This window comes from Somniosus microcephalus, chromosome 11, assembly GCF_052327205.1.
Source record: "Somniosus microcephalus isolate GS21.2 chromosome 11, FLI_Smic_1.0, whole genome shotgun sequence".
Taxonomy (NCBI): domain Eukaryota; kingdom Metazoa; phylum Chordata; class Chondrichthyes; order Squaliformes; family Somniosidae; genus Somniosus; species Somniosus microcephalus.
Window position 1 is genome coordinate 71,484,710 of NC_140997.1, and position 25,180 is coordinate 71,509,889.

At 44.0% G+C, this 25,180-nt stretch overlaps 1 protein-coding gene across 1 annotated transcript in view; it reads right to left on the reverse strand.

Annotated features, from left to right (window-relative positions):
• Nucleotides 1-2,947: 2,947 nt before the first annotated feature.
• LOC147110665 (coiled-coil domain-containing protein 154-like) overlaps nucleotides 2,948-25,180 on the reverse strand; it is a 158,297-nt gene continuing 136,064 nt past the window's right edge. The window contains exons 13-14 of the mRNA XM_086002249.1: nucleotides 22,880-23,046; nucleotides 2,948-3,675 (exon numbers count right to left, since the gene is read on the reverse strand). Coding sequence (XP_085858375.1) covers nucleotides 3,573-3,675; nucleotides 22,880-23,046 — 270 coding nt within the window. The 3' untranslated portion in view covers nucleotides 2,948-3,572. The remainder of the gene's footprint in view (nucleotides 3,676-22,879; nucleotides 23,047-25,180) is intronic.

A 25,180-nucleotide genomic window follows, 5' to 3' on the forward strand; every position in this document is an offset into this window, starting at 1 on the left:
ACTGAACCTGGTAAAGAGAGTCCTCGTTGTGGAAAGTGAAAGAGAGGCAGTCTATGATGAACTGAATGTTGCGTACACACGTTGTCCAGAGCTGTTGACCCAGGAGAGCCCGCAAACACAGTGAAAAGACTGAAGTACAAGGCAAAAGACAGTGGAACTGACTTCTACCAAAGCATGCTTGTATACCGCACAACGCCGCTCGAGTGTGGTATGTCACCAGCCCAACTCCTGATGGGACGTCGGCTAAGGTCAAACCTACCCATCCCGGAGAACCTCCTGAAAACAAAAGAGGGGGAGAAAGTGAGGAAGTTCAAAGAGCAACAGAAAGAAAAGCAAAAGTACTACTATGACAGAGGAACACAAAACCTACCTGAACTCCACACTGGTGACCAAGTAAGGTTGAAAGACAAAACAAACACATGGACTCAGAAGGGAACTGTCCTGAGTGAAGTTCAACCAAGATCATACACCATTCAGACAGATGAGGGTGCTGTTCTGCGAAGAAATCGTCGAGATCTTCTCATGGGACCAGCCACAGCAGGTCAAGAGACTGATACTGGTGAACAACCTGATCACACAGCTGAGAACCAATCATCTGAGGCAACAACTCAGATTCAAGGACAATCAATCAGAAAATCCTCAAGACACGTGAAGCCTCCTGAGAGACTCATTGAGCAAATTTAAGGACTATTGTTAAAGAAGGGAGTAATGTTATCTTATTCTTTCTTCAAGTTCTAGTGTATTGACATATTTCATGTGAACACACAAAGCAAGGGTAAAAAAACCTTGATCATGATAATGATAATGTAAGTTCATTAAATGTTGTTAGTTAAAAGTAAAATACTTTTGTTTTAAGAACGGGAGATGTAATGATATCAGCAAATAGTGATGATATTTGTCTGTGTTTGATTACTTATGCCTTACAGCATATTTGTCTGTGTTTTTGATTACTTGTGCCTGACCAGCAGAGGTCATGTGAGAGACAAGCAGTCCAGAGGAGTTTTACTTTCAGTTTCATTCTAGATGCATCACAGCATAGTGTGTTCTGTAAAAGCTGTAGAAAATCTTGAACAAGACTTTAGATTAAACAACATTCTCTTTCAGAAATGAGTCTTTATTGAACCCAAAAAGAAATCAAAACGGACAGCCCATCCGGAAGGCCGATTGTCTCGCTGCCTCCTCCCTCCCTCCTGCTCCTCCTCCTCCTTGTCCGCTTCCTCCTGAGGTGGTCCCACAATCCCTGGTGGCAAGGGCTCCATGCTCATGATGGCCAAGTTGTGGAGCACGCAGCAGACCACCACGAAATGGGACACCAGCTCAGCCAAGTACTGGCGGGCTCCTCCCGAGCGGTCATGGCAGCAGAACCGTTGCTTTAGTAGGCCAATGGTCTGCTCGGTGATGTTCCTGGTGGCAGCATGGCATTACAACTCCCATTATATGAGTGGTGAGCACGAGTGTTGGGGTTGTGGAGGTGAGTCATGAGCCAGGTGGAGAGTGGGTAGCCCTAGTCTCCGAGCAGCCACCCTCGAGCTTGACGTGGTGGCTGGAAGAGTGCTGGCACACCAGTTTGGCACATGATGAAGGCATCATGGCTGCTGCCAGGATAGTGGGCATTGACATTGAAGATTCGCTGTGTGTCATCGCACACCAACTGCACATTAAGTGAGTAGTAACCTTTGCGGTTACGGAAGATCTCAAGATTGTTATGCAGTGCCCGCAAAGCCACGTGGGTGCAGTCGATGGCGCCCTGCACCAGGAGGAAGCTCGTTATCCTGGCAAAGCCATATGCACGCTCATCCTGCTTCTCTCTAGTGACCTGGAAGCCTATGTAGTCCCTTCCCCTAGTGTAGAGAGCCTCTGTGACCTCCTGGATGCAGCAATGGACGGTGAACTGTGAGATGTTAGCTATGTCTCCTGCTGCAGACTGGAAGGATTCGCTGGCAAAGAAATTGAGGGCCATGGTGACCTTGACTGCCACTGGAAGAGCTGTGATCACCCTGGTCTGAGGCTGGAGGTCTGGTTGCAGGACATGGCAGAGTTCTGTGACCACCTCCTTGGTGAAGCAAAACCTCCTAATTCACTGCTCCTCGCTTAATTGAAGGTAGGCAAAGTGCTGTCGGAAGACCCTAGAAGGGTAAGGCCTCCTGTTGAGAGCCCTGATGGCCCTCCTCCTCTGCACACATGTTCCAATCTTTCTCACTGCCTCTGCTCCCTCTGCCGTCGATCCTGGAGGGCGAGGTCGACTGCCAGTACAGCCCCCATGACTTTTAGCAAGTGTTGTAGTTTGAAGCGTCTCAAAAATAATGAGGGAGTTTTGTACTTGCCAAAACACTCCCTGATACCAAATAACCTTGAATTAATTAAAGAAAACTCTGGCAGCAGCAGGGAGTAGCACACCGCCACTCAAACTGCAAAACCCGGTCAGGTGTGAGTGATTGGTGATGATCCCTTTATATAGCATCACTGGAGCTGGCTCCCTGCTGCTGCGCGCCACCTGAAGCTGTCGTTGCTTTCTCCAGCCTGTAACTTCAATGGCCAAAACGAAGTTGGGAGATCAGGCGTCAAGTGAGTTTTGCACACTCACTGACGTCATGATCTCTGTGATTGCAATGTCCCCAGTGATCGAGTTTAGCGGCAGCACTACCGGCAAGACGGATATGGAGTGCGCTGGCGGTAGAGCACTGAATGACGTTTGGTGGCGCTAACGTGTGACATTAAACACACGAATTTCTCTCCCCAAGTATTCTAATCTTTGTAGTCTCCTAAAATGACTAAGCTCATTTTCAACATGAATAATTTACATCCTATAAGATCTGTATGGTTTTCAATAAATGTGTTATTTTAATAGACTTCATACGTGGAAACTGAATTCCACACACTGAAATTTATTCCATTTGGGGTTTAATAATTAAATACCCAACCTGAAAGGTAAACACTATTGATCATCATACAAGTCTACTTGATCAGCAATTGATGGTGTGCAGTAAATCACCACATATAGTTTAGGACTATTTAATAATTCCATTCAGCAGAGTTAGTTAACAGGTCTGTTGAAAATAGTCAAATGACCTTGGTCTTTCTAGCATTTTTAATTTTTTTTAATAAAACATAAGCAAAACTATTTTCTCATTGTTCACTGAATTGACACAAAGCACAAGCTATTTCATTTATTAGTTCACGTTGCTTTAACTTTCTTTCTAATTATTGAAACAGTTTGAGTAAGTAAGTCGCCTCTGTTAAATACACATAAATGTACGTAAAACAGGCAATTTCCACAGTGTGAAGATTAACAGTAATGTTTGTAAAATAGGATTTGGCACAAAGTCTCATGCCCCATTGATACCTAAAATGCACTGTTCACTCAAAATAAGCAAATCAGTCACTAAACTTTGCAACAGCAGCACGTTTATAGAAACAGCAAAAATTTAACACCAGTGCTATTTGGTCACCATTCATGATCAAGTACTGCCCATCACCCTCTGCTTTGAAGTTTCCCTGTTGTGCTGTGAGGAAGAAGAATTGATTAGTCCACAGATTCATTTTGCTCCTTTACATTGTTTCCTTTTTAAAAATCACGCAGAGCCATCTTCTTTGTCAGACGGTTGCTTATCCCTTCCACTTTGTAACTTTGCTTTCATTGAAAGATTACTTAGCTTTTTCTTCCACTGTGCCCACCTAAAAGCACACAAGTAAATACACTTTAGTATTTATAACTATTATTGTAAATAAATACTTTTGACTATTAGTAATTTAATTTTACTATTTATTTTGCACCATTGTATATAATAGCAATACAAATCAATTACAATGAATAAAATGTAATTACTCAAACAGTTGTAGCAACAGGAAAACACCATAATGTAAAACAAGAATAGCTTTTTAACTTGCTTATTGCTTCAGCAACCTCGGGAAACTTCAACAAAACTAAAGTATTCAGATTACAACACTGCACAACAACAACATCTCGTCACTGCCACTGCTTCCAGTTTCTTATTTTACTTCTGAATAATCGTTTAAAAATGTTTTGAAGTATAGTTACATTGCACTTGCTTTTAATAAACGAGTACTTTTAGCTCATTGAAGCCGGTTACAGTATGGGTTCTCTCCAAACATTTTTGTCTACGGCCAGCTATTTACTAATGCTTAATGCTTTATCCAGTATATGTTTTGAACTTCTTTGAGAAAAAAATACGCTTGATATTTCAGCCATTTAGGATTTCACGTATTTGTCTGTAAAGTCACATATATTATCACTTACCAGCAATTAAAACCATTCCTATGTCTGGCTGGCATATACTTGAGTCCATAAATAAAACACCCATTGACCTCTAAAGGACCAATAAGTTGATTAACACTTAGAACTAAGCTTCAGCATTGTAGCTAATGTATAGATCAAAGCACACACTTGCATTTTGCAGACAATTGTGCTCCAGGTCCCTATTTTGAAGTTTACAAGGGAACAACAGCTATCTTAAATCTAGTTATTACTAAGTCACATTTACCTTGCATATCTATGGCCATGTAAAAAAATACAGAAGTCTCCCAAATCATCACAAAAAACTCTCCTGGCCAGCATTCCCATCTTCCACCCTCCAGAAACTTGAGCTTTTCCAAACCGCTGCTGCCCGTATCCTAACTCGCACCGTCCCTTCACCCATCATCCCTGGCCTTGCTGACCTACTTTGGATCCTGGTCCAGCAGTGCCTCAAATTTAAAATTCCCATCCTTGTGTTCAAATCCTTCCTTGGCCTCGCCCTTTCCTATCTCTGTAAGACATTTATAATGTTGTTAAAGTGTGCAGAGTGTGCTGCTGGACGTTGGGAAGGTGTTGGCTGCTACTGGAAGGCCTCAGAGTTCACCACTTGCTCCCAGTCATGGGGGCTCTAGTTGCAGCCCCCCTCACGCTGCAGCATGACAGGGAGATGGAGCAGAGGCAGCAAAGAAGACAGAGGGAGGAGGAGGAGGGCTCTCAGTAGGAGGCCTTACCCACCTAGGGTCTTCAGGGAGCACTTCTCCTACCTGCACCTAAGCCAAGAGCAGTGTGTTCATTGGCTCCGCTTCACCAAGGAGGTGGTCTCAGAAATGTGCCACCTCTTGGAACCAGACCTGCAGCCTCAGAGCAGGGCGACGACGGGACTACCAGTGGCCCTCAAGGTGACCATGGCCATGAATTGTTTCACCAGCAGATCCTTCCAGGCTGGAATGGGCAACATAGCAAACATCTCATAGATTGCCATCCATCGCTCCATCCGCGAGGTCACAGAGGCTCTGTACTCTAGGAGGCACTTCATTGTCTTCTCTCTAAACAGAGAGAAGCAGGAGGAGCACACATGTGGCTTTGCCAGGATATTGGGCTTCCCCATGGTGCAGGGTGCCATCAACTGCACACATATGGCTTTGCAGGCATCGCATCTCAATGGTGAGAAGTTCCGTAACCGCAAGGGGTATCACTCACTTACTATGTAGTTGGTGTGCGACCACACCAAGTACATCATGCTGGTGAATGCCTGGTATCCTGCACCAGTCCACTGTGCCAGCAATTTTCCAGCCACCATGTCAAACACGAGGGTGGCTGCTCGGCGACAAGGGCTATCCGCTCTACACCTGGCTGATGATTCCTCTCCGCAACCCCACCACTCGTGGCCAGCACTCATATAAGGAGAGCCATGCGGAACGTCACCAACCAGTCCATCTGGGTGTTCAAGCAACGGTTCCACTGCCTTGACCACTTGGGAGGCGCCTTCCAGTATTCGCCGGAGCGGGTATCACAATTTGTGGTGGACTGCTGCATCCTCCACAACTTGGCCATCATGAGGGGGCAGCCCTTACCACCACAGGTTCCCCGACCACCTCAGGAGGAGGAGGAGGAGATGGGGGGAGGGGGAAGGGAGGAGGCAGCCTTAAGCGCATCATCAGGCTCCGGTTCCCCTGAATGAAACCCCAGATCCCCATTGATCAACACTTCCCCCACCTCTGTCACGGAACATTACAGCATCCTCTTGGCCACAATGTCGAAATGAAAGCCACCACAAAATAAACATTCTAAAGCACATTTATAAATCAATCAATCAATCCAATACTACATAGCAAAGTCAACTAATCACCTTTGTGCATTCCTTCGTGCCCGTCTTCCATGTGCCTTTGCCTGTCCTAGTGCTCCTACACACAGTGGCTGCAGCATGGCTGGTGAAAGGCTACTGACTTGCAGTGGGGAAGACTGCAGATGGCCTTGCAGGATGACCTCAAGCAGCTCTGGGCCTAGAAGGCCAGCTGTAGACTGCACCACCTCGGCATGGACGTCTGCAGTCTGGGCTGGTTGGCTGACAGGCAACAACAAGGGCACTGGTGGAGTGGCAGGGTTGGGAGGACCAATGCTGTCATCCTGAGAGAGGACAGCAGGTTTCTGCTCCGCAGAGTCATTGCCACTCTCCCAGGGCGGCACCTCAGCAATCCTAGTAATCTGTTGGAGGACAGATTGCTGGATTGCTGTGACACCCTGCAAGCCCCTTTCCACACTGGTAAACGCAGCCATGATGGCAGCAGTCTGAGCTTGCATGACTTCCACTGCAGCACTCAGACGTTGGGTCGCTTCCACTTGTGCTGCAATGGAAGCGGAGGCATTGCCCATCAGACCCTACAACATGGTTGGGTCCACAAGTGCTCTCAAGGCATTGCCCATCACTTCCATCAGGAAATCATGGGCTTCCAACTCTGCACAAGGTTGAAGCTCCATGCTCCTTGACAGTGCCAACGGGCTCTCAACAGTTGCCTCTGAGTCAGAAGGTTGTGGGTTCAAGTCCCACTCCAGAGACTTGAGCACATAAAGCTAGGCTGACACTTCAGTGCAGTACTGAGGGAGTGCTGCACTGTCGGAGGTGGTATCTTTCAGATGAGACGTTAAACCGAGGCCCTGTCTGCTCTCTCAGGTGGACGTAAAAGATCCCAAAGAAGAGCAGGGGAATTATCCCCAGTGTCCTGACCAATATTTATTCTTCAACCAACATAACAAAAACAGATTATTGGTCATTTTCACATTGCTGTTTGTGGGAGCTTGCTGTGCGCAAATTGGCTGCCACGTTTCCCACATTATAACAGTGACTCTACTTCAAAAGTACTTCAAGCGCTTTGAGATGTCTGGTGGTCATGAAAGGCACTATATAAATGCAAGTCGTTCTTTCTTTTCTTTCTTTCTCTGCCAAAGTGATGGAAGGTGTTGTCGACAGTGCTATCAAGCAGCACTTACTCAGCAATAACCTGCTAACTGATGCCCAGTTTGGGTTCCGCCAGGGCCACTCAGCTCCTGACCTCTGAGTACGAGTCAGCAGAGAGTGCTGTGAGTTTGGGTAAGTGTGAGAGTTCTTTAATTGTTATTTCTCTTTAAATCATTCTTGATAAGATTACTTAAGCAGTTTAAGTAAAGGGGAAAAGTTAAATATTTGGGATTCTGTTGGTTTAAGAGTAAAACAAGGTTACACTGCAGTAGGAGTAAATTGGCACAGCAGGCAGTGGAAACCAGTTTTCTAACCAATCAGCAGGGGTGACTCATTTGGCTGTAAACAAACAAACAGTACAAAAAGACCAGTGCTAGTGCGAGCAAGCACTGAGTGCGAGTCAGCAAAGAGTGCTGTGAGTTTGGGTACGTGTGAGAGGGAGTAAGTGGGGTGTTAGGTGCTCTTTTCAAACTTTAACTCTGTGGGTTGTAGTTAATAAGGCCTTTCTGGTGCAGAGTGACTGTTGGTAAACCATTTAACTGGTGTAATTAGAGGGATTGATTTAATTTAAATCCAATTAATTAAAGGGGATACTAGCATCTATAATCGGGCAGAGGGTGTCCATAACTAACAATAAAACATTTAATTAATTACATAGAATGGAGCAGGTGATGTGTTACTGTTGTGAGATGTGGGAGCCGGTGGACCCCACTGAGGCTCATGGTGATTACATCTGTGACAAGTGTCTGCTGCTACAGGAACTCCAGCTCCGTGTTGTTGAGCTGGAGTCTGAGCTTCAGACACTGCGACACATCAGGGAGGGGGAGAAGTACCTGGACTCTGTGTATCAGGAGGTGGTCACACCTATGAAGTTAATTAATTCAGATGTAGCCCATGGCCATGGTCAGGACGGTGTGACTACGAGCGAGGCAGGTACGGGGATCCAGGAGGTAGTGTTGGAGGAGCCGCAGCCCTTGCTCTTGTCCAACAGGTTCGAGGTTCTTACTCCCTGTGGGGACAGGAGCAGGGACTGCAGGGAGGATGAGCAACCTGGCCACAGCACCATGGAACGTGGGGCCATTCAAGAGGGGGGAGTAAATAGAAATGTTGTAGTGGTAGGGGATAGTATTATTAGGGGGATAGATAGAGTTCTCTGCAGCCAAGAGCGAGAGTCCCGTAGGCTGTGTTGCCTACCCGGTGCCAGGGTTAAGGGCATCTCCTCTGGGCTGGAAAGAAACTTGCAGTGGGAGGGGGTGGATCCAGTTGTCGTGGTCCATGTTGATACAAACGACATAGATAGGGCGAGGATGCCGGTTCTGTTAAAGGAGTATGAGCAGCTAGGGGTCAAATTAAAAAACAGAACCTCAAGGGTAATAATCTCTGGATTATTACCTGAGCCACGAGCAAATTTGGCTAGGAAAAATAAAATTAGAGAGTTAAATGCGTGGCTCAAAGACTGGTGTGGGAGAAATGGGTTTTGCTTCCTGGGACACTGGCACCAGTACTGGGGCAGGAGGGAGCTGTTCCGTTGGGACGGGCTTCACTTGGCCAGTGCTGGGACTAGAGTCCTGGCGGATCATATAACTAGGGCTGTAGCGAGGGCTTTAAACTAACTAGTCGGGGGGGAGGTTCCTAGAGAGCAAATAATAAAAATGACAACAGAGAAGGTCATAGACTTAGGTAGCAGTGGGGAAATTAAAAACCAGAGCATGTCAGGAAGGGGCAGAAGGTGTGGAGTAAAAGGTAAAGTAATAAAAAGGGCAAAAGCAGGAACTAAGTGTCACAAAACATATTTGAAAGTTCTCTATCTGAATGTACGTAGCATTCGTAACAAAATAGACGAGCTAATGGCACAAATAACTACATATGGGTATGATCTTGTGGCCATTACAGAAACATGGCTGCAGGGTGACAATGCCTGGGAATTAAACATACCAGGTTATTTAACGATCAGGAAGGACAGGCAGGAAGGAAGGGGAGGTGGGGTGGCTATGTTAATAAAGGAAGAAATCACTGTAATACAGAGAAATGATACTGGGTCAAAAGATCAGGATAATGAAACAGTTTGGGTGGAGATAAGGAATAATAAGGGGAAAAAAACACGAGTGGGCGTAGTCTATAGGCCTCCGAACAGTTGCAACTCTGTTGGACGGAGTATCAATTAGGAAATAGTTGAGGCTTGTCATAAGGGAACATCTATAATTATGGGGGATTTTAACTATCATATTAATTGGACAAATCAAATTGGGCAGGGCTGCCTTGAAGATGAGTTCATTGAGTGTATTAGGGGTGGGTTTCTTGAGCAGTATGTAACTGAACCGACCAGGGGGCAAGCAACCTTAGATCTGGTCCTGTGTAACGAGACAGGATTAATTAAAAATGTCCTAGTAAAGGATCCACTTGGAATGAGTGACCATAACATGGTTGAATTCCATATTCAATTAGAGGGTGAGAAGGTTGGATCTCAAACAAGCATGCTAAGCTTGAATAAAGGAGACTATGAAGGTATGAGAGCGAAATTGAGTGGAGTGGATTGGGAAAATAGATTAAAGGGTAAGACGATACATGATCAGTGGTGTACATTTAAGGAGTTATTTTACAACTTCCAAAAAATATATATTCCACTGAGAAGAAAAGGGTGTAAAAGAAAAGATAGCCATCCGTGGCTAAGTAAAGAAATTAAGGATAGTATTCGACTAAAAACAAGGGCATATAAGGTAGCCAAATCTAGTGGGAGGATAGAGGATTGGGAAAACTTTAAAAGACAGCAAAAAATAACAAAAAGATTGATTAAGAAAGGGAAGATAGATTATGAAAGTAAATTAGCAAAAAATATAAAAACAGATAGTAAGAGTTTTTATAGTTATATAAAAAGAAAAAGGGTGGCTAAAGTAAATGTTGGTCCCTTAGAGGATGAGACCGGGAAATTAATGGTGGAAAATATGGAGATGGCAAAAACACTGAGTGAATATTTTGTATCAGTCTTTACAGTAGAGGACACTAAGAATATCCCAACACTGGACAAACAGGGGGCCATAGGGGGGGAGGAGCTAAACACGATCAAAATCACTAAGGAAGTGGTATTCGGTAAAATAATGGGACTCAAGGCGGATAAATCACCTGGACCTGATGGCTTACATCCTAGGGTCTTGAGGGAAGTGGCGGTAGGGATTGTGGATGCATTGGTAATAATTTTCCAAAACTCCCTGGACTCGGCAAAGGTCCCGGCAGACTGGAAAACTGCTAATGTAACACCCTTATTTAAAAAGGGCAGTAGACAGAAGGCTGGAAACTATAGACCGGTTAGCCTAACATCTGTGGTAGGTAAAATTTTGGAGTCCATTATTAAGGAGACAGTAACAGGACATTTGGATAATCATAATTTAATAGGACAAAGTCAGCATGGTTTTATGAAGGGGAAGTCATGTTTGACAAATTTGCTGGAGTTCTTTGAGGAAGTAACATATAGGGTGGATAAAGGGGAACCAGTGGACATAGTGTATTTAGACTTCCAAAAGGCATTTGACAAGGTGCCACACAAAAGACTATTGCTTAAGATAAAAAATCACGGGATTGGGGGTAATATTCTGGCATGGATAGAGGATTGGCTATCTAACAGAAGGCAGAGAGCTGGGATAAATGATTCATTCTCAGACTGGCAATCAGTAACTAGTGGTGTTCCGCAGGGGTCAGTGCTGGGTCCCCAACTCTTTACAATCTATATTAACGATTTGGAGGAGGGGACCGAGTGTAACATATCAAAGTTTGCAGATGATACTAAGATGGGAGGGAAAGTAGTGAGTGAGGAGGACATAAAAAACCTGCAAGGGGACATAGACATGCTAAGTAAGTGGGCAGAGATTTGGCAGATGGAATACAATACTGGAAAGTGTGAGGTTATGCACTTTGGCAGGAAAAATCGTAGAGCAAGTTATTATCTTAATGGCAAGAAACTGGAAAGTACTGAAGTACAAAGGGATCTGGGGGTCCTGGTGCACGAAACTCAAAAGGTTAGTATGCAGGTGTAGCAAGTGATTAAGAAAGCCAATGGAATGTTGGCTTTCATTGCTAGGGGGATAGAATATAAAAATAGGGAGGTATTGCTTCAGTTGTACAAGGTATTGGTGAGACCGCACCTGAAATACTACATACAGTTTTGGTGTCCATACTTAAGAAAAGACATACTTGCTCTCGAGTCAGTACAAAGAAGGTTCACTCGGTTAATCCCGGGGATGAGGGGATGGACATATGAGGAGAGGTTGAGTAGATTGGGACTCTACTCATTGGAGTTCAGAAGAATGAGAGGCGATCTTATTGAAACATATAAGATTGTGAAGGGGTTGGATCGGGTGGATGCGGGGAGGATGTTCCCGATGATGGGTGAAACTAGAACTAGGGGGCATAGTCTTAGAATAAGGGGCTGCTCTTTCAAAACTGAGATGAGGAGGAACTACTTCACTCAGAGGGTGGTAGGTCCATGGAATATGCTGCCCCAAAAAGCTGTAGAAGCTACATCATTACATAAATTTAAAACAGAAATAGACAGTTTCCTAGAAGTAAAGGGAATTAAGGGTTACGGGGAGCGGGCAGGAATTTGGACACGAGTATAGGTTCGGATCGGTCATGGCCTTGTGGGTAGCGGAGCGGGCCCAGGGACCGTGTATCCTGATCCTGCTCCTATTTCGTGTGTCTAATTCTGTTAGATTCAGGAGATGGTTCTGTGATAGTAGATTGGCGGTTAGAATCAGATCAGCCATGATCTTATTGAATGGCGGAGCAGGCTCGAGGGGCCGATTGGCCTACTCCTGCTCCTATTTCTTATGTTATGTTCTCATTACAACCTTGGTCCAAACATGGACAAAAGAGCTGAACTCAAGAGGTGAGGTGAGAGTGACTGCCCTTGACATCAAGGCAGCATTTGATTGAGTGTGGCATCAAGGACCCCTAGCAAAACTGAAGTCAATGGGAATCAAGGGGAAAACTCTCCATTGGTTGGAATCATACCTAGCACAAAGGAAGTTGGCTGTGGTTGTTGGAGGTCATTCATCTCAATCACATGACATCACTGCAGGAGTTCCTCAGGGCAGTGTCCTAGGCCCAACCATCTTCAGCTGTTTCATCAATGACCTTCCCTCCATCATAAGGTCAGAAGTGGGGATGTTCGCTGATGATGGCACACTGTTCAGCACCATGCGAGACTCGTCAGATACTGACGCAGTTCATGTCCATATGCAGCAAGACCTAGACAACATTCAGACTTGGGCTGACAAGTGGCAAGTAACATTCGCACCACACAAGTGCCAGGCAATGACCATCTCCAACAAGCGAGACTCTAACCATCTCCCCTTGACATTCAATGGCATGACCATCGCTGAATCCCCCACTATCAACATCCTGGGAGGTTACCATTGATCAGAAACTGAACTGGACCAGCCATATAAATACTGTGGCTACAAGAGCAGGCCAGAGGCTGGGAATTCTGCGGCGAGTGTCTCACCTCCTGACTCCCCAAAGCCTTTCCACCATCTACAAGGCACAAGTCAGGAATGTGATGGAAGACTCTCCACTTGCCTGGATGAGTGCAGCTCCGACAACACTCAAGAAGCTCGACACCATTCAGGATAAAGCAGCCCGCTTGATTAGCACTCATCCACCACCTTCAACATTCACTCCCTCCACCACTGGCACACTGTGGCTGCAGTGTGTACCATCTACAAGATGCACTACAGCAACTCGCCAAAGCTCCTTCAACAGCACCTTCCAAACCCGTGACCTCTACCACTTAGAAGGACAAGGGCAGCAGACGCATGGGAACATCACCACCTACAAGTTCCCCTCCAAGCCACACACCATCCTGACTTGGACCTGTATCGCCGTTCCTTCACTGTCACTGGGCCAAAATCCTGGAACACTCTTCCTAACAGCATTGTGGGTGTACCTACACCATATGGACTGCAGCAGTTCAAGGCGGCGGCTCACCACCATCTTCTCAAGGGCAATTAGGGATGGGCACTAAATGCAGGCCTAGCCAGCGATGCCCACATCCCATCAATGAATAAAAAAAAGCCTGCCAATGCAACAAGCATTTCTGTGTGCATGCCCATCACCCTTCTTCTGATGGCTGCCCGATTAATGTCCTCATCTGAGTCCTTTGCAGCAGAACTTGTGTGCGACTTCACCCTCCAAGGAGCCGGCACCTGCGCTACCCTTTCCCTCTGCCCTGGCTGCAGGCCAACCTGATTACTCACCATGTGCAGATCCTGCCTCTATACCACCCTCTAAAGTACATGCAGTGCCATTTTCTGAGCTCGTGCCTGGGAGTGTGAGATCGAGTGATGGTGTCTCTTCTCCATCACGCTCCTCTTGCGCTTCCTGCACTGGCTGGGAAGCTTGGAGTTCTTGGGTATCTGAAAGGCGAAAGGCACAAGGGTGAGGGGAGAGGGGTAAAGCAAGATGTGCATGCTTACATCACCAGCAGCTTGTAAGTGAGAAAAGATTGTGGGATGAGGGGGAAGTAGGATGTGAGAAGGAGGATTAGGTATGAGCATACCGTCGTCTTCAATGATTTCAGCCTCGCTGATCGCCATGCCCTTAGTGACAGCCCCTCCAATAATGTCAAGCACGGTGCCTTCCAACTGCATCAGGATATGCAGGCTTGCCTGTCCCCCGTCGGTTAGCTGTCTACGGTTGTGAGCCACAGCGCCCTGCAAGAGAAAAGGAAGTGTGTCAGTGAGTGTGGTGCAATGTCTTTGGGTGATGTGCCTGTCATGGGTGAATAGCTGGCAGTGTGAGCAAGGTGTGAGATGTGGGTCTGAGGCTTGCAGCAGTGTGCGAGGGTGAGGTGAAGCTATGAATGTGAGCTATGAGTCGTAACTGATAGAGATTGTTGGTCAGTGCATTGAGCAGTGTGCAGTTGGTGGGAGACGGCTTTTGAAGATGCATTCACTGACATTGACCACTTGTGTGAGGTCATCAGACTACTTACAGCACTGGATTCAGGTCCTCGGGGCAAGACTGCTGGCTATCTGCTCCTACTGCCTTCTGACTGTGAGTCTGGAGGGCCTTCTGGCTCCTTGTGGGTAGAGGATCTGTCTCCTCCGTTCTACAGCCTGCACTAAGGCCTCTAGTGCTGTGCAGAAAACCTAGGTGCCCTTTCTCTGCCCTGTTGAGCCATTTCTGAGTGGCAGTTGCCTTGACAACCAGTTCAATGAGGTGCTGAATGCAGAATGCACCACCCCTTTAAGAGGTGCAGACTGCGCTTAAAAATGGAGGCCAGCTTTAAATAGAGATAGCCTCGCACGAACTTCGGCCTCCTGCTGAGCACTCAGCAGCGTTCTCAGTGCTGGGCTGCACGCATCAATAATGATAATTAGCAGGCAGCTTGAAGGTTGTGTGCTGCCTGCATTACTTTCAAAGGGTGTGGACCGATCGCGCGTCACGATCCTCGCATCCGTTTTCAGGCCTAATCGAATTTTTAGACCTTAAGGTGATAGAAACAATCCAAATTAACATGTTGCATTGTCTCCTGGGGTTTTTACTTCAGATTCCTCCAAGGAGCATCTATTGAACAGCTAATCCCACTATTTACAGAATGCATGGTGGAAACAGGTTAAATCTCCACCAAATGAGTTATAATTAAGATTGTAATAGAAACTATTACAACCAGAGAAAATAATGTACTCTTTACACTTCAAGCAAGCTAAATTTGATTTGCTAGTTTCCATTCATAGAATATTGTAGCAAAGAATAAATGACGGAACATAAGAAAGAAAACAGGAAGCAAAGCAGACCAAATCCTGAAGTAACATTCCAACAGAAAAAACGGGGTACTGAGTTTGGATGATCAGCCATGATCTCATTAAATGGTGGAGCGAGCTCGAGGGGCCGAATGGCCTACTCCTGCTCCTATCTTCTATGTTTCTATGGTAAGCCTTCCTTTGTTCCAAAAACTCACCCCAATGCCCCAAGAATGTGAACCCTTCTCTCCTGCACCAGTTCTACAGCCAAGTGTTGACCTTCCTAATGTTCCTCTCCTTAACCTGTCCAACATGTGATGTAGGAAACAATCCAGACATTACCACACTTGAGGTCTTTTTTTTTTTTTTAAACCTAGTGCCCAACTCCTCAAACTCCCTCTGCAAGACTTCAAACATACTTCTTTCTGTGCCATTGATTCCAATATGGTCAACGAATTTTGGCTGCTTCCCACTCATTCCGTGATGTTTTTCACCCTGGTACCAGGCAGCATATTACTCAGGACTTCCGGTCACAACTGCAATAAAGACTGTCTACATTCTGACTATAGAATCTCTCACTACTACCACTCTAGTTTTCTTGTAGTCATATGCTACTCATTTCCTTGAGTACTTCCCTACTCCACAGTGTCATAATGTTGCACAGGATCACCTTCATAACATAACATAAGAAGTAGGAGCAGGAGTAGGCCATACAGCCCCTCAGGCCTGCTACGCCATTCAATACGATCATGGCTGATCCGAACCTAGACTCACGTCCACTTCCCTGCCCTCTCCCCATAACCCCTAATTCCCTTATCTGCTAGGAAACTGTCTATCTCCATTTTAAATCGATTTAATGTTGCAGCTTCCACAGCTCTCTGGGGTAGCAAATTCCATACATTTACTACCCTCTGAGTGAAGAAGTTTCTCCTCATCTCAGTTTTGAAAGGGCAGCCCCTTAGTCTAAGATTATGCCCCCTAGTTCTAGTCTCACCCATCAGTGGAAACATCCTCACCGCATCCACCCGATCAATCCCCTCACAATCTTATGTTTCGATAAGATCACCTCTCATTCTTCTGAACTCCAATGAATAGAGGCCCAACCTACTCAACCTTTCCTCATGTCAACCCCCTCATCTCCGGAATCAACCGAGTGAACCGCCTCGAGAGCAAGTATATCTTTTCTTAAATATGGAAACCAAAACTGCACGCAGTATTCCAGGTGTGGCCTCACCAATACCCTGTATAACTGCAGCAAGACTTCCCTGATTTTATACTCCATCCCCCTTGCAATAAAAGCCAAGATTCCATTGGCCTTCCTGATCACCTGCATACTAACTTTTTGTGTTTCATGCACCAGGACCCCCAGATCCCTTTGTACTGTAGCACTTTGCAGTTTCTCTCCATTTAGATAATAACTTGCTCTACGGTTTTTTCTGCCAAAGTGCATAACCTCACACTTTCCAATATTATATTCCATCTGCCAAATCTCTGCCCACTCACTTAGCCTGTCTATGTCCTTTTGCAGGTTTTTTATGTCCTCCTCACTCACTGCTTTCCCTCCCATCTTTGTATCGTCGGCAAACTTGGATATGTTGCACTCGGTCCCTTCCTCCAAATCATTAATATAGATTGTAAAGAGTTGGGGTCCCAGCACTGACCCCTGCGGAACACCACTAGTTACTGATTGCCAACCCGAGAATGAACCATTTATCCCAACTCTTTGTTTTCTGTTAGATAGCCAATCTTCCACCCATGCCAGTATATTACCCCCAATCCCGTGATTTTTTATCTTGATCAGTAATCTTTTGTGTGGCACCTTGTCGAATGCCTTTTGGAAGTCCAAATACACTACAGCCACTGGTTCCCCTTTATCCACCCTGTATGTTACGTCCTCAAAGAATTCGAGCAAATTTGTCAAACATGACTTCCCCTTCATAAAACCATGCTGACTCTGTCCTATTAAATTATGCTTATCCAAATGCTCTGTTACTGTTTCCTTAATAATGGACTCCAACATTTTACCAACCACAGATGTTAGGCTAACTGGTCTATAGTTTCCAGCTTTTTGTCTACTTCCCTTCTTAAATACGGGTGTTACATTAGCAGTTTTCCAATCTGCCGGGATCTTGCCCGAGTCCAAGGAGTTTTGGAAAATAATTACCAATGCATCCACAATCCCTACCGCTACTTCTCTCAAGACCCTAGGATGTAGGCCATCAGATCCGGGGGATTTATCCGCCTTAAGTCCCATTATTTTACCGAGTACCACCTCCTTAGTGATTTTAATCGTGTTTAGCTCCTCTCCCCCCCCCCCCCCATTGCCCCCTGTTTGTCCAGTGTTGGGATATTTTTAGTGTCCTCTACTGTAAAGACTGATACAAAATATTTGTTCAGCGTCTTTGCCATCTCCATGTTCCCCACCACTAGTTTCCCGGTCTCATCCTCTAAGGGACCAACGTTCACTTTAGCCACCCTTTTTCTTTTTATATAGCTGTAGAAACTCTTGCTATCTGTTTTTATATTTTTTGCTGGTTTACTTTCATAATCTATCTTCCCTTTCTTAATTAATCTTTTAGTTATTCTTTGCTGGCTTTTAAATGCTTCCCAATCTTCTATCCTCCCACTTGATTTGGCTACTTTATATGCCCTTGTTTTCAGTTGGATACTATCCTTTATTACTTTACTAAGCCACGGATGGCTGTCTTTTCTTTTACTCCCCTTTTTCCTTAGTGGAATATATTTATCTTGAAAGATGTGAAATATCTCCTTGAATGTAGGCCACTGCTCTTGTACCGTCTTACACTTTAATCTGTTTTCCCAGTCCACTTTAGTTAATTCTACTCTCATACCTTCATAGTCTCCTTTATTTAAGCTCAGTACGCTGGTTTGAGATCCAACTCTCTCACCCTCAAACTGAATTTGGAATTCAACCATATTATGGTCACTCATTCCAAGGGGATCCTTTACAAGGACATTTTTTTATTAACCCTGTCTCATTACACAGGACCAGATCTAAGATTGCCTGCCCCCTGGTTGGTTCAGTTACATACTGCTCAAGGAACCCGTCCCTAATACACTCTATGAACTCTTCCTCAAGGCTGCTATGCCCAATTTGATTAGTCCAGTCAATATGAAAGTTAAAATCCCCCATGATTATAGCTGTTCCCTTATTACAAGCCCCAACTATTTCCTGATTTATACTCCGACCAACAGAGTTGCAACTGTTAGGAGGCCTATAGACTATGCCCACTAGTGACTTTTTCCCCTTATTATTCCTTATCTCCACCCAAACTATTTCACTATCCTGATCCTTTGACCCAATATCATTTCTGACTATTGCAGTGATTCCATCCTTGATTAACATAGCAACCCCACCTCCCTTTCCTTCCTGTCTGTCCTTCCGAATTGTCAAATACCCTTGTATGGTTAGTTCCCAGTCATGATCATCTTGCAGCCATGTTTCCATAATGGCCACCAGATCATAACCATGTGTAGTTATTTGTACCGTCAACTCGTCTATTTTGTTACGAATGCTGCGTGCATTCAGATAAAGAACTTTCAAATATGTTTTCTGACAAGTTATTCCTGTTTTTACCCCTTTTACTACTTTACCTTTATCATCATACATTCTGTCCCTTCCTGACACGCTCTGGTTTTTAATTCCCCCACTGCTATCTTGCTCTATTGCCTTCTCCGCTGTCATTTTTATTTTTCGCTTTCTTAAAACCTCCCCCCCACTAATTAGTTTAAAGCCCTCTCTACAGCCCTAGTTATTCGATTCACCAGGATTTTAGTCCCAGCGCTTCCTCTGAATCACTGTCACTATCCACCTCACACTTGTCCAACACAAGTATGTATTGGACAGTTCCATGGACCTGTGAGTCGATGCTGCTTATGGCCCAGAAATTCGGGTCGGAGGCTTCCCGCGGGTGCAAGCCTTCGACCTGCACTTACCATGTGCGCCGGCCATTGAGCTGTGGGCCCGCGTGGTATTCCGTTCCTGGGCCTCCTCCAACTGCCGGCGCGCAATGCTTGCGTATCCCAGGATGGCGTCCCCGGGATCACGTGGGCCATGGAGAGCCAATGGTAGCAGGGAAATGCCCATTCATAAAATTGACAGGAAGAGCTGTCAAAACTATAAATACTATAAGCCCCAAAACATCACTAAAACTTCAAATAAATTTTTTTTTAAATCACATTTTTAAAATAACTATAAATTACATAAAATAACTATTTTAAACAATAATTTAAATTTTTGAAAAATTTAATTACATTTTCTAACAGGGCTAAAAATAAACTTACCTTTCTTTAAAGTATTTAAAAGTAATAAACTTGTGGAAAAATTTTTTCATTTTAATTAATTCACTACTTACCTGTTAAAAGCAGGCCTTGTGCCTGCTTTTTACATGTGTAACTCCTGGAGACTTACCCTCCCGGAGAAACCTGAAAAAATCTAAGTTCCATGCGCACGCGCTGCCTCTCCGGCGCACACGTTCGACCTCTGAACCCTTTCCTTTAAGGGAACGGAAGTTCCGGTTTCCCGCGCATGCGCAGTGCATGCACGAAACCGGCACTTCCATTGGGCCTACAGGTGAGCACCCCGTGCGTTCTCACCCGTGGAGACCCGAATTTCTGGGCCATTGGCCCAGAAATTCGGGTCTCCACGGGTGAGTGCACACGGGGTACTCACCCGTAGGCCGAATGGAAGTGCTGGTTTTCTGCATGCACTGCGCATGCGTGGGAAACCGGCATTTCCGATCCTCTGAACGAAGGGGTTCAGAGGTCGAACGCGCACGCAGGAGAGGCTGCGCGTGAGCATCGAACTTCATTTTTTTTTTTGCAGGTTTTCCCAGGATCGTAAGCCTGCAGTATTTAGAAATGTAAAAAGCAGGCGTAAGGCCTGCTTTTTACAAGGTAAGTGGTCAATTAATTAAAATTAAAACATTTTTTCCACAGGTTTATTATTTTTAAATACTTTAAAGCAAGGTAAGTTTATTTTTAGCCCCATTAGCATATAAAATTATTTTTTTCAATAAATAACTATTTTAAACAATAATTTAAATTTATGTAATTTATAGTTCATTTAAAAAGTGTGATTTAAAAAAAAAATTATTTGAAGGTTTACTGCTGTTTTGGGGCCGTAGTATTTATAAGTTTTGACAGGTCTTCCTGTCAATCTTATGAATGGGCTTTTCCCTCCTCCGATTGGCTGCCCATGGCTCACATGATCCCAGGGGACGCATCGCACTAACTGCGCCCCTGGGACACGCAAGCACTGCGCGCCGGCAGCTGGGCCAGGCCCCGGAACGGAATTCCATGGGGCCCTACAGCTCAACTGCTGGTGCGCAAGGTAAGTGCAGGTCGGGGGCTTACACCCACGGGAAGCCCCCGACCCAAATTTCTGGGCCGTTATAAAGTCCTGTGACCAGCTTTCTTTTGTAAGGAGTTTGTTAGAAAGATCGTCAAGTGTAATTTCTGCTGAATGTTCCTGGATAGTCATAATGTGCCACGATTATAGGAACAGGAGTAGGCCATTCAGTCCCTTGAGTCTGTTCCACCATTCAATGAGATCATGGCTGATCTGTGACCTAGCTCCATATACCCGCCTTTGGCAATATCCCTTAATACCTTTGGTTAACAAAAAGCTATCAATCTCCAATTTAAAATTAACAATTGATCTGGCATCAATTGCCGTTTGCGGAAGAGAGTTCCAAACTTCTACCACCCTTTGTGTGTAGAAGTGTTTCCTAATTTCACTCCTGAAATTTCTGGATCTAATTTTTAGACTATGCCACCTAGCCCTAGAATCCCCAACCAACGGAAATAGTTTCTCTCTATCTACCCTATCTGTTCCCTTTAATATCTTGAAAACTTCGATCAGATCACCCCTTAAGCTTCTAAATTAGAATCATAGAAAGTTACAGCATGGAAGGAGGCCATTTCGGCCCATCGTGTCCATGCCGGCCAACAAATTCTAGGGAATACAACCCTAATTTGTGTAATCTCTCCTCATAACTTAACCCTTGAAGTCTGGGTATCATTCTGGTAAACCTACACTGCACTCCCTCCAAGGCCAATATATCTTTCTTAAGGTGTGGTGCCCAGAACTGCACACAGTACTCCACGGTGTGGTCTAACCAGGGTTTTGTACAGCTACAGCATAACTTCTACCCCCCTTGTATTCTAGTCCTCTAGATATAAAGGCCAGCATTCCATTAGCCTTTTTGATTATTTTCTGTACCTGTTCATGACATTTTAATGATCTATGTACCTGGACTCCCAAGTCTCTTTGGACCTCCATTGTTTTTAGCTTTTCACCATTTAGAAAGTACTCGGTTCTATCCTTTTTAGGTCCAAGGCAGATGACCTCACATTTGCTTACATTGAAATCCATTTGCCACAGTTTTGCCCAGTCACTTAATCTGTCGATATCCCTTTGTAATTTTATGCTTTCATCTACACTACCTACAATGCCGTCTATCTTTGTGTCATCGGCAAATTTGGATGTATGACTTTATATGCTATCATCTAAGTCATTAATAAATACTGTGAATAATTGAGGCCCCAACTCAGATCCCTGTGGGACACCACTAGTCACATCCTACCCATTATCCCTACTGCCTGTCTCCTGCCGTTCAGCCAATTTCCTAACCAGGTCAATAATTTGCCCTCAATTCCTTGGGCTTCTACCTGAGTTAACAGTCTCTTATGTGGGACTTTATCAAATGCCTTCTGAAAGTCCATGTAAATAACATCCATAGACATTCCCCTGTCCACTACTTTAGTCACCTCCTCAAAAAATTCAAGCAGGTTTGTCAGGCATGACCTACCTTTCACAAATCCATGCTGGCTCTCGCTGATCAACTGAAAATTTGAGGTGTTCAGTCACCCTATCCTTAATTATAGACTCTAGCAACTTTTCGACAACAGATGTTAGGCCAGCTGATCTATAATTCCCTTGTTTCCCTCTCTCACCATTCTTAAATAGCAGAGTGACATGTGCAATTTTCCAATCTAAAGGAACAGTTCCTGAATCTAGAGAACTTTGGAAGATTATAGTTAGGGCATCTGCAATATGCTCACCTACTTCCTTTAAACCCTGGAATGGAAACCATCTGGTCCTGGGGATTTATCATTCTTTAGTGCCATTATTTTCTTGATTACTGTTATTTTACATACGTTAATTTTATTGAGTCCCTGTCCCTGATTCAATATTAATGGGATTTCTGGCATGCTATCCTCTTCCTCTACTGTAAATACAATTATAGACAATGTTTTAAAAAATCTGGTAGGTTCAAATTATGTTCAGCATATAACTGGTGAAAGAAAGAAAGTGGTCTTGAAATAGGTTATATACCTGTTTCACGTTACATAAAAGCAAACACTGAAAAGACATGTTGTGGGAGAGGTGCTTCTAGAAGAAGAAAAGGGAGTGAATTTACCACAGGATTTATAGCAAATGTCAGTTGTCTACAGGTAAAGCAAGAATATAAATAGGAAAAATCAAACTTCAGCAAAGTAGCACAATACAAAATCAATATTACTTTCAGTTTAGCAAAACACAGCCATCTGCAACTTGCATCAGAAAAAGAAAGGTTCACATTAGTTCTGTTATCTTAATTAACATATGCATGAACCACACACAGAGTACATCAATAGTCTCCTAATAAGTACAACATACAAAAATATCTAAAGATGTATTTCCTGTGCTATGAAACAACTGTGATGAACTTTGAACTGTAGGCAGCACTCAGCCTGAAAACTTGTCAGCTCTCCTGCTGCAATAACTTAGGCCTTAGCAAACCAGCTGCTATGTTAAAGCCTACATTAGTAAAAGGACAGATAATGTTAGAACACATCTTTACATTTGTCTACCAAAAGATGCTTTTACTAACACTTCTTTGTTGTTCTTGTCAACCCCCTTCATACCTGATGGCTTCATACATGCCCCATCTGTTAATCGCTCTGTCCTCGGTATCATTAGGTCCTTTAACAAATAGCTGACTTCTTCGAAGTGTGTCATTTTCTTGCTCCAAGTTTGCTACAGTCTTTAGCTTGATTACGTCATCCCTTAGACTTTTAATTTCTGCAATGCACTGATGAATAGATGGTAAAACAAAGGGAGAGAAATTTTAAAAAAAGGAAAGAAAGGAAGAGAAAATTGATGGAGATATGAATGGTCGAAGAGGAAGACAAGAAACAAGACATATTAGAAGTACTGTAAAAGGATAAAACAACATAGTTTGTAATCTGAGGTTGAGTAAACTCCTTATATTTAAACAAGGATTTTTATCTGCATTAAAGCCAACAAAGAATTTCAATCTTATCTATTGTTGGTAATCCTTTTAGTGAATCGGTAATAACATCAGACAAGTTCATCCCTTGTCATTAGTAAAATATAAGTAACCAGGGATATGCCACAATGGTGTCATTTTCCTTAATACGGTGGAATCGGTCTATTACAGCCGTGTAAACCTACTTATGTTAATCTCACTAAAGGGAACTTTTATGATCTTTAATTTTCACTGTACAGGTTACACTTAATGGCGCAAAGAAAATTAATGAAATGTATTTCTGTCATCATAAATTTAAGTGAATGGAAACATCAATCCTAAATTCAGATTCATATAATTTATTCTGAAAACACACAATTTATTTCCTGTTTACAAAGGATAATTTTTTAAACCAGCAATCCTGTATATTTTTTGAGCTTTGGCAAGATGTTAAAATTTTCATTTAAAACCACAGAAAACCACTGTTTTCAGGAACCATTCAAAAAGGTTGTTGTAACAAGGGAAATATAACAAGCATATTTTATAGAATTTCCCAATGAGCGGGTAAGTCATAAACAGTGTGGCCTAGAAATTTGTCTTGGGTGGTGACTGCAATGGAACTGAATATCAAGCGCTGCGTATAATGGGCAGACGATACCGGCCATTTGGTGCCACCACCCGAGTTGAATTTCTAGCCCTGTATGTTATACAAGAAGTGCTGGTATAACAGAGAGAGATTTATAGTGATTGTGAAAAATGATGAAAACCCATTCTAAATAAAAATCATACTTCATCTTTAATTGCAAGCTAAAAAAATGACTTGTCAGATATTTTACAAAATATACCTGGATATTGTGTTGCTTATGAGAGAAAAAAATATTTCAAGCACATTTGTATTTCTGTTCCTGTAATTGTCTATTTAAAAACTACTTTCAATCTGAATAAAATCTTTCTCTGTTGAAAACTTTTCACTGGATGCCTTAGATCTCTGAGGACATGAGAAAGGTGGCAAAAAGATAATTAAGTTAAAAATAAAATGAAATCTTTCCACGCTAAAAAATCAACAGGAATTAAATCTTGAAAAATGCCGTATAATGGTAAGAAATCACAGAATCACAGAAACCCCACAGTGCAGATAGAGGCCATTTCGGCCCATCGAGCCTGCACCGACACATATCCCACCCGATCCCCATAACCCCTACACCAACACATATCCCACCCTATCCCCGTAACCCCATGTATTTAATCCCCCTAACACTAAGGGTCAATTTATCATAGCCAATCAACCTAACCCGCACATCTTTGGACTGTGGGAGGAAACCGGAGCACCCGGAGAAAACCCACGCAAACACGGGGAGAATGTGCAAACTCCACACAGACAGTCACCCGAGGCCGGATTCGAACCCGGGTCCCTGGCGCTGTGAGGCAACAGTGCTAACCACTATGCCACCGTGCTAACCACTATGTTCTCTGTTCACTAATAATGAAACATTTCAAGAAACCTGCCACAACATGTCGGTACAACAATTTGCAGTTATAGAGTGCCTTCAACATAGAAAATATTCTAAGGTACTTTACAGAGAGGGAAGAAAAGAAAATGCATAAAAGAGAGCCATGGTGGAAGAGTATGGACAGGTGACCAGAACCTTAATCAAAAAGATGGGTTTTGAGAAGATTTTTCATAGAATCATAGAAAGCTACAGCACGAAAGGAGGCCATTTCAGCCCATCGTGTCCGTACCGGCCAGCAAAGAGCTATCCAGCCTAATCCCACTTCCCAGCTCTTGGTCCATAGCCCTGCAGGTTAGAGCATCCCAAGTACACATCCAAATACTTTTTAAATGTGGTTAGGGTTTCTGCCTCTACCACCCTTTCAGGCAGTGAGTTCCAGACCCCACAACCCTCTGGGTGAAGAAATTTCCCCTCAAATCCGCTCTAAACCTTCCACCAATTACTTT